Genomic DNA, 10,184 nt, shown 5'->3' with positions numbered 1-10,184 from the left:
CAATCAAATTGGCGTATGAAGGAGAATGAATCGATTCCAAGTGTGATGCTTTAAACTTTATATTAATTAATTAATCAGATTATATTGGTGGGAAATTCATGAATGAATCGAATAAGAACCATACGGCATTTGTAGCTGCCGCACTGTATATATTCTTCCATAACAAAAATATACTTTATATTAAATAAATATTCTATACTATACCCCTAACAATTATCAACAAGTGAACACATACTGAATAAAATTTAAATAAAATAAAAAATAATTTATTTTAATTAATTATAAATTACGTGTAAAAATTAAATCAAATTTATTACGTGTAAAAAAAAAAAAGAGAAAAACTCATAAATTAAGCAATCATATTTAATATGTTAAAATTCAGCAGGAAAACGTGAGAATCACAACACATTGATTAATAACATGATTTATTAAATGTAAATGATAATAAACTGAAAAATAATATTATACTTTTAAATCAGTTTCATATTTAATTACGGTGTCTCTGTAATTCACTCATCTACGCATGAGACTATAAATTCGCGTTATTTTACAAATGAAAATATAAATTTGAAAAGTAAGAGTGTAAGAGGGCAGAAAAGTAATTTCATTCGAAGGCAGTAATACAAACCATACGAAGTAAGCGCTCGTCGAGTCATTGGCTTTATTAGCCAACGTGGCACGGCATCCTCATCACTCAACCCCCTCCCTCACATGCACCGCCCTCTCTCCCCGCTCTCTCCTCTTTCCACCACCATCTCGTATGCGTTTTTAATCTTTCCCTCTCTTTCTCTCTCTCTCCATCGGAAACCAAACGCCAAAAACACAAACGCCTATTCTTGGCTGAAAACTTGAAGCCAAACGCGCCAAAAGAACCCAATTCCCCTTCTCTTCTGCATGGATAACTTTATTCCCGATCTGGATAAGAATAATCCCAACCTGTTGCGATTAATTCCCAGGTTTCCCCTATATTAAATGTCTGCTTCCTCTCCAGCTCTCGCGATTTCATTGGCAACTTGTAATAATAATCCGAAACGTTTGATTCCGTCGCTCGCATCTGATTCTCCGTTGCCACGCCTATTCCCAAACACCACCGTCACGCGCACCACACGCCTATTTAATTCCACCATGCGCATCCCCAAGGAAACCGTTTCATTTTGTCTTTCTCTCTTCTCTCCCACCCCTTTATCTTCCCTTGTTCGTTTCCGTTCGAGTTTTTTACGGAGATCTCTACTTCACACAAAAGCTTTTCCTGCTACTACAGGTTGTCACCTTTCTTCTCATGTTCATCTTGAATCTGCTCTACTGTTTCTTGCTTAATCTTTATCTGGTTATGCTGGTTTTCATGCTCTGTCCGGCAGCATTTGTCTTGATGTTTTCCGTGTTTCATTTCTTTTAGGCATGAAAGGTTTCTTACGTTTCTCATTGTTTAGACCGTGTTTGGTTTTCTTTTCTTGTTATATGAATTGAATTCTTTTCTAATGATGTGCTTGAATTTTGTGGGACATGTTTCTTTGGTGGATCTTTTGGGGATTGAACTGTTAGTTTTTAAGTGGTCGGGAACTAAATTGGTTTGATTAGTAGGTCGTTTTGGGAGAACGAGGATGTTGATTTAATTCAGAAATTGCAATTTCTAGGTAATTCTTGGAGGATATCTTGGAAGATTCTTAGGCTCGGGACCTAAGGTGGTGCACAGTTTGCTCTTTACTTTGACACACACCTGAGGTAAGATGTTAGGGTTTCTGTTCATAGGGAAGAATATTACTGTTTTACCGTTATACTTTTTTAAACGATAAAAGTAGAACAGGTGCTCTTTGAGAAGTTTGTTGAATCTATTGGATGAACAGTGAACTAAGAAGTTTCTGTTAAGTGCTTGTAATACATTGATTGTGAAATGGGGTGGAAGAGAAAGCTTAAACTGAAGTTTTTCAGTCAGCATCATCCATGCTGTTTTCCAGAATAAGAAAACATGATCATTTTCCTTGTCGGTATCTAACCGTTTGTAATTAATTGCGTACTTTGCTTGTACGCTTGTCCAGGTTAGATGTTCCTATTTGTATGGTTCTGTACGTTGTGCAATTGATGGAAGTGTAATCATTTGGTTGTCGTTTTCTGTGGAATGAACTCACCATGAAAAGTGCAGAATCCCTGCCAGATTGGGACTTGTATTTGTAGCTAGGGAAAAGATCTTTTGTTACTCTGAATTCAGAAACATTTTTCACCAATTTTGGGCACTAAATTTATACTTGTTTCATGTGTATATTGTCTTGCCATTTTGAAATTTTTGTACAAATTAAAAATTTTCTGAAAAACAATTAAAAATTATCAGGTGCCAGTCAGTTACGTGCTGCTGGTTGTTCAATGGATGAGCATCGCGAAACTATTTTTGGTGACAATTTGTGGCTTCACCACGTGGCCTGCAGCGATGGTGATAAAAAACCGTGTATATGGTCATCTCCCGAAGGAGGGAATAACATTAATATTGGAAAACAGATCTTCTGCAACAGATCATTGAACATGAAGAACATTGTTGCTGTTGGCTTTGATATGGACTACACCTTGGCACAATACAAGCCTGAGACATTTGAATCCCTCGCATACGACGGCACAATCAGGAAATTGGTATATGATCTGGGATATCCACAAGAGGTTTGTTTCTTTTCTATGCCATGTATCTTTGTGTAAGAAACATTTATGTTATCATAATAATGTACAATAAATAGTAGGAATATCTAGGCTTTGTAATTACTATGTTTGGAATGTACATGGATTCCACAAATAGTGTGGAATTCTTTGCACATTCACATTTTCTTATGTTTATAAATTATTTTAGACTTTGGATTGAAACGTGTTTTGCGCTCTCGTTTGTGTTTCCCTGATTTAGTAATTCTAATATTTTAAAGTTCGTGATTTTTATCAAACACCAAAGATTATTTGCTAATGAATTCATTTACAAATATTATGAAACTTCATTATTTATTTATTCCAAGCAATGCCTTTATTTTCTACTTGATTTTTGTATTTTTTTCCATCAATTTGTTGTTTGACTTTTTAGAAAAAATTTCAGTTTATAATGATGCAGTGGATGTTTTTGATTGGTGGGTAAAAGGATAACAATTAACTTTTTGCAGTTGCTGGAATGGACATTTGATTGGAAATATATGGTACGAGGCTTGGTTCTAGATAAAAAGAGGGGCAACATTTTAAAGGTCACTTCCCTTTATTCATGTTTCAGAGTCATTTGTCTTATGTAGGACCATTTTTTGGCTGTCTTGGCTTGCTTTTTGTTTTCTAGCTTTTCTTCTCATTATATAGTCATGTGAATTGAAAGTTTCCCTGATGGTTATGCATTGTGCAGATGGATCGTCATAAATATGTGAAGGTAGCTTACCATGGATTTAGAGAGCTGTCAAAAGAAGACAAAGTCGGCACCTATGGAAATACTCTCATACGAGACTCTTTTGATGAGCCCGATTATGCTCTCATTGATACCCTCTTTTCGCTAGCTGAGGCCTATTTATTTGCCCAGCTTGTTGATTTTAAGGACAACAATCCAGGAAAAGTTCCAGAGGGTGCTGAGTAAGCAAACTGACTGCATTTTCTAATAATTGTATCCTCACGCACTCACACATGCAAATGAAGTTATTTCAATGACATTAGAAGTCTTATGACAACAGTTACCATGACATGTGCAAGTACATGCAGATCTGCTGATTAGATATACTGCCTTGGAACTTTAACGTTATTCAACTATCCAATCAAATAATAATACTAAAAGTGTTTAAATTTGAAAACTTTAGTTAAAAAAAAGTTGTGCATGATAACCTGGTCTTTGGTTTTAAATAGCACAGAAAAGAGCATGAGCTGCTTTACAATGTTGGGATATTATAAATCTCGTTAATTTAAAATACTATATCATCATTCTTGTTTATCCTTCTGTCTTCTTTTTCTTTCAGTTATGCTCATATGTACAAAGATGTCCGAGCAGCTGTTGACTTGTGTCATCGGGACGGAACTCTAAAGAAAATGGTGGCAAAGGATCCTAAAAAGTAAGATTAATAAACAACATTAGTTTGAGGGAAAGTATAGTAGGTTGCAATCAATATAGCTGCGAATTAATGTAATATTGAATAAAGACAATAATTGCTGTTTCCATTACTGTATTTACAAGCTGTTCATCCAATAGAAAATAATCAATCAATTCAATGCAATTTTTTTCCTGTGCTTTGCTCGCATGTTTTGCTTTCTTCTTCTGAAGATTGCTGCCATTTTCTTTTGTTTACTAGGTATATTAATGACGATACCGCAATAGTGCCCATGCTCAAAATGCTTAGAGACTCTGGTCGTTCAACATTCTTGGTGACAAACAGGTAATATTGCTTTTTTTTTTCTTGCCTCCTGTTTCCTAGAAAAAGCATAGAATTGCCTGTTGCTCCTCTTTGGATGGATCTCTGTTTTATTGATATTGTATCTTAGATGGTTGATCCTTGCAAATTTAAGGATGAACTGCGTTTTTTTCCTTTTTGGTTCTTCGTTGAGGTCTGGTTAGAGGTATTTGTTCATATGAATTCCTAAAACTGATGTCACACATGGTTTTTTTTACGCCGGAAAATGTCTTTGAAGTTCCTGCATGGCATGTTCATCTCTAGAAGGGCTAATATTGATTTTCTTTGTTGCAGTTTATGGGACTACACAAATATTGTGATGAATTTCCTCTGTCGGACTCGTACAATAGATGGCAATAACACATGCAATTTTGATTGGCTTCAGTATTTTGATGTTGTCATAACTGGCAGGTATGCCCTTTTCTTACATAGAACAACAAAAGTTCTTCTCTTCCTTCTTCTATGTACAGTGCTTACTAAATAGTTCTGGTTTACGCTCAATGTTTTCATTATTTGCTGCTCTGTTACGTTACTAGCATTTAATACGGTATTGATTTAAATGATTGGTCTGTCCTTAATTATCGAGAGGTTTTGTTAAGTTACTAGCATTTAATACAGTATTGATTTAAATATTTGTCTGACCCTAATTATCAAAGAGAACAAGAGGCAAAACAATTACATAAAATTGAATAAGTAACCGTCTCAAAATATTAAGTCATTTGGCTATGATGAATCTTTTATTGCAAATAATTTAGATTAGTTTTTGTACTCTGTCCTTGATTTCTGATACTGAAGAAATGAATACCACACAGTGCAAAACCAGGATTCTTCCATGATGACAGTCGTGCTAATCTTTTTGAGGTAGACCTTGAGTCAGGAATGCTACAAAATACTGATGATGGCACTCCTATGCCTCAGGTTAGTACCAAAAAGATATTTAACATGTCCATATGTGGTTCAAAAGTCTTTCCAAATAGTTTTTTTTTTTTTTTTATAACTTGCACATTCGCTCTATTGAAAGGTTGGGGAAATTTCACTGAGATTATTACCAGAGGGGCAACCCAACGGTTGTCGAGTCTTTCAGGTATTTTAAATATTAAATGTATGAAAAATATGTTGCATTAACAGGGATACCTACAGAATTTTGTGAAAATGGAAATTAATATATGGAGATTTAACTAATTGTGAATTTTAATTTTTTTCTTTCCAGGGAGGCAATGTTGGACATCTGCATAAATTGCTTTCAATTGAGTCAAGTTCACAGGTAACGCTTCACTTGGGAAGCATTTGGTATAGTAGACATTTGTCTTTCCTAAATTTAGATTTCTTCTTTTATGAATTGTTTTTATTATGCTAATTGAAACTCTCTCAAGAAATATAGTTAATTGAATCATTGTCAAGCTTCCAAAGGTATTAACTTATACAGTAGTTACTTGTAACTTTTCTCAGTATAACTTGAATGGAATATTGACCTGTGAGTTAATAGCTTCACCTTCTTCTACTTTTGGTTTATGACTGTGCTACCTTTTCTATAATACATTGTACAATTTTGCTAGGTTCTTTATGTTGGAGATCATATCTATGGAGATATTTTGCGCAGCAAAAAAGTTCTTGGTATAACATTTTTCATCAGTTCCTCTTATTGATAAATTATCTGCATACAATATGCATTAGATTAGGAAGGAGAATTTGCATGCTACAATATGCAACTGTATAGATCAGAACCAGCCACATGTTTAAGTTGTTACGGCGTAGCAAAAACTTAGATGTTAAATAGATGAAAATTAGAATAACATTCAACATTTGTTAGTATTGTTGGATTGCTGTAGATTTTTGGGGTTCAGCACATATGTAGGCCTTATTTTCTGCTGCAATTGTACTTTTTTCCTTGTTAGTGACAATAAGCTCTTGAAAAGGAAAGAAGACATGATAGTTATTAATTCCACTTTTTATTCTTTTTGATGCATAAATGCGGTTTGGTTTTCTTATGCTCCAGGTTGGAGGACAATGCTTGTTGTTCCAGAGCTTGAAAGGGAGGTTGAACTTCTGTGGGAATTGAAGGATATGCGTAAGGTGAGCTTCAAAAATTTCTATTATCTACTTCTTTATATAATCTCCTCTAGGCATAAAGTGCCATTATTTTTGGAAAATGTGGGTAGTGGTATCTAGTTTAGAATTAGTTTATTCTTGAATTTTCCAATTAGTTCACTTGTAATGATATATAGTGAATTCTAGTGTCATCACCAGGATCACAGAAACAGGGTAGGAATGTGGTATTTCCTACTTCATTCAATGGCATTAGGTACTATATAAGAGGCTTTTTACATCCTCCCTTTTAAAAGAAATGGGTTCTTTTATTTCCCATGCCAGTAATCTAGTGACTTCTCGTAGGGTGCTTGTGATCCTTGAGGTGTTTTTGACATAATTCGGTACAACAGTCGCTCAAGAGCCAAAACTATTTCTCATAGGAATTCACTGCATTACTTATGCAGGAAACAAATAACTATTTCTTTGAAGTATTCTGGACATAATTTGGCAACAGTTGCTCAGAACTATTCTTCCAAGCATTTAATCCTAGTGTTGTATATTTTAGTTTCTTATTTTTGTTAAATATGGTCATAAATAATATAAATAATGTATATAATTGAATATTAATCACTGGATAAATTTCTAACTTTTAGAATATTATACACAATAAAGTAAGTTGATATTTAAAATAAGAATACCTAAATACATATATAAACTAATATGTTTATAAATAAAAAATAAGGTAAGAATAAATTCATGACAAGAAAACATGTACAATAGTCTCTCATAGTTTTTTCCATTTTTTTAAAATATGGTAAAATTTCACAACAAATGGAAAATAGAGACATTAGTAAATGATTCATTTGAGCATTGAACAAAGTAGGTGCAAACTATGTCTTTTCATTATCGTTTTTGTAGGAAATGCCATGTGGCATCATTAGAGTAATAAATGTCAGTCATTGGTTCAAAAGTCAATTTTACACTATAGTGAGACGCTTCAGTTGAGAACATATTTGATAGTTTTATCCTTATTTATTAGTTTTTTTTTTTCTTTTTAGAACTTTCATAGCAACTTATTTTTTCTGTGCAGCAACTTCGATTATTGAGGAATGAACGTGATCACATTGAAGATCGGATTCATCATTTGAAGTGGTCTCTCAAGTGAGTGTATTCTTGATGCTGTATTTGATGATTCAAAAGTTCTAAAACTAAACATATTATCATTCTAAACCACTCCGTCTCTAGAATTTTCTTCCAGATAACAGATCTTGGGAAATTATTGGTGCACTTCATGCTATTTTTGCTTGGAATTATTTTGTTATATTGCATTTAGTCTGTTGTTCAAAAGGTTTAGTTGGGACTTTAAAATACTGACTTTGGTGTTTGGTTATCCAAGCGATAGAGGATAGTGTAACTATTTAACCTGGGGGGTTTATACTGTGTCAATTATTCCTGATGATTTTTTCTTTTTATATGGATCGCTGGGGGACACATCAAGGTTTCAAAAGGAAAAGATCATATCCACACCATGGTATTTACATACCAGTTGCATGTTTGTAATAGTAATAGAGATATACATTGTGGTAGTCCCTTTAGAATTACTCATTTTAGCAGAGGATATAGCTAATTGGCCAAACAAATAGTGGTATTCTAATGTGTATTGGACCTCTATATAGGATATTGCCCACAGCCAAATTGCTTCAATTGAGATTTCCTCTCTTGGCCGTCCTAACCATGGTCAATATCAGGATCCTAGTCATGGGACAGAATCACCTGGACAACATAACATAGGTGCAGACATGGTGCCCATGTAGCAATGTCAAAATGTAGTAAAGATGAGTAATTTTAATTTTTAAACTTGAATTGTATTTTCTCTGTTGCTGCATAGATGAGTACTCAGAACGCTATGAGAGCTTCTAGAATCTATTGGTAGAGCCCAGATCAATTACCTTTATTTCATATATTTTGCCTTGGATTGCTGTTTCTGGTACCTCACTTTTCCTCTGGATGCTAATATGCTGTGAATGTGCAATATTAATTATGATAGATTGATGTTTGTATTGCTCTCTACAAGTTTAACTTCCTGCTTCATCTTTAGCCCTAAATCATCTTTGATGTGTTGTTTCTGCTACTAGTGTAGTTATGTGGACTCTTTTTCCTTTTAATTTAGAGATTGCCTTCCTTTCTTCAGGTTTGAAGATCTTAATGAAGACAATAAGCAGCAAATATCTGCAACACTCGGGGAATTGGAGGTTAGAGAACATTAGATTGTAATATTGAAACTGTATAAATCTCCAATAATTCTACCAGGGTGCAGGATACAACATTTATTTGCTATTTTCCCTTAATGATTTCCATGTGATAGGATCAAAGAGATGAAAAACGACTAAGTCATCAACAAGCTCAACGGGAATGTCATCAAATGGTAGAGAAACTGATTTGTAGCTTGTAAACCTCTATTTTAAATATTAGCTTCTTGTCCTTGCTCAAGGAGTTGTATTTATTTTTGTTTATATTTGATGAAGTTCCACAAGGTCTGGGGACAACTAATGAAGACTGGTTATCAGAATTCACGGTTTGCTCATCAGGTGAGATTTCTGTTTGTTAGCAAATAAGATGAAAATAGCTAGTTATAGAATTTTTTCTTAGCTTTTTAAAGTATTTTGATATCAAACGCTAACTGTTAATCTCTGACGTTGGTATGGCAGGTTGAGAGATTTGCTTGCCTCTACACTAGCCAGGTCTCCAACTTGAGCTTATATTCGCCAGACAAATACTACAGGCCCAGCGAAGACTTTATGCCCCATGAATTTCATATTCTTCCCTTGTAAATCAAGAAAATGTTAATCTCTTGTTTTTTTGTTAAAAAGAAAACTTTTCTGTATGGAGGCAGTAAATTTGTAGAATGAAATCTCAGTTCGATGCATGGCTCTGCACTTGTAATGAATAATATGTTGGACCCTTGCAGTAGTTCCCATTGCACTTATAATTAATATCGATTAGCTTTTAGATTTTCAGATTAGGTATAAGACTTATTTTAGTAAGCTATATAAACTGTTAGATCATTAAAGGAAAAATAGATAATATTCCTCTCTCTTTCTCTCTGCCTTCCCTTCTCCCTTCACCCCACCGCCCTCTCTATTCCCTAAACCTAATAACTCGTTTGCTCCTCCCCAGCTTATCCTTCCTGCACCATTGCCCTCCTCGCCTCTTCCGACTCCCTCAACATCGCCTCATCTGTTAACCCCCTCTCCACTTTCGTATCCTTCCATGTTATTCCCTCCGTCAAAGTTTTCCTCCGCCTCCCAGGAGTCCGCACCGCCAGCTTGTCACAGCCTGGCCCTTATTCCTTTGTCATTATCTGGTGGAATTCCGACGGGGCTTGTGGTTGGGGCTGCGATAGAGGGAAATCCCAATATTATTAATGCTTTGTTTGGGTGGGAGGTTGAAGAGAGAGTAAGGAAGAAAGAGAAGCAGACAGATTAAGAGAAGGGGTGAGAAAGAAGAGAGGGAAGAGAAGGACGCATTTTTTTCTTTTTGTAAAAATAAATTTATTTTTTTAATACTACATGACATTAAATATAACATTTAACATATAATTAAATTAATTATTATTAATAAATTTAATACTTAAAACCTAAATAAAAATGTTAACAGTTTTGAAATAAAAATTTAATTCTTATATATACCAATTTGACTTGTTTTTTCTTTTTTTTTTTGTTGCTAAAATTAAAGCAGTTGTTATTTAAAACGATGATTATTATTCTTGTAAAA

The 10,184-nt window shown here is 34.2% G+C and overlaps 1 protein-coding gene across 2 annotated transcripts; it reads left to right on the top strand.

The window, feature by feature from the left end:
- The first annotated feature begins 687 nt into the window (after nucleotides 1-687).
- On the top strand, nucleotides 688-9,380 carry LOC110816679 (HAD-superfamily hydrolase, subfamily IG, 5'-nucleotidase). 2 transcript variants are annotated; one of them, XM_022044970.2, is made up of 18 exons: nucleotides 1,210-1,261; nucleotides 1,635-1,722; nucleotides 2,327-2,646; nucleotides 3,129-3,206; nucleotides 3,356-3,576; nucleotides 3,954-4,046; nucleotides 4,284-4,367; nucleotides 4,677-4,793; nucleotides 5,195-5,300; nucleotides 5,404-5,466; nucleotides 5,593-5,646; nucleotides 5,939-5,996; nucleotides 6,379-6,455; nucleotides 7,501-7,571; nucleotides 8,602-8,662; nucleotides 8,776-8,835; nucleotides 8,936-8,998; nucleotides 9,119-9,380. In XM_022044970.2, the coding sequence occupies exons 3-18, from the start codon at nucleotides 2,359-2,361 to the stop codon at nucleotides 9,239-9,241; spliced, it is 1,617 nt and encodes a 538-aa protein (XP_021900662.1). In that variant the 5' UTR covers nucleotides 1,210-1,261; nucleotides 1,635-1,722; nucleotides 2,327-2,358; the 3' UTR covers nucleotides 9,242-9,380. The 2 variants fall into 2 exon arrangements, with proteins under 2 accessions (XP_021900661.1, XP_021900662.1); XM_022044969.2 differs by lacking the exon at nucleotides 1,635-1,722 and having other exon boundaries at nucleotides 688-1,261.
- Nucleotides 9,381-10,184: the final 804 nt, after the last annotated feature.

Source organism: Carica papaya, chromosome 1 (assembly GCF_054855325.1).
Source record: "Carica papaya isolate Zhongbai chromosome 1, ASM5485532v1, whole genome shotgun sequence".
NCBI lineage: Eukaryota > Viridiplantae > Streptophyta > Magnoliopsida > Brassicales > Caricaceae > Carica > Carica papaya.
This window is presented reverse-complemented; position numbering and strand designations above follow the sequence as displayed.

Bases quoted from the DNA above. Each gene is read 5' to 3' on its own strand.
- LOC110816679 (XM_022044969.2), top strand. From the start codon at position 973: ATGTCTGCTTCCTCTCCAGCTCTCGCGATTTCATTGGCAACTTGTAAT. The intron at 1,262-2,326 runs GTTGTCACCTTT...AAAAATTATCAG, and splicing joins AGCTTTTCCTGCTACTACAG to GTGCCAGTCAGTTACGTGCT. The intron at 5,467-5,592 runs GTATTTTAAATA...TTTTCTTTCCAG, and splicing joins ACGGTTGTCGAGTCTTTCAG to GGAGGCAATGTTGGACATCT.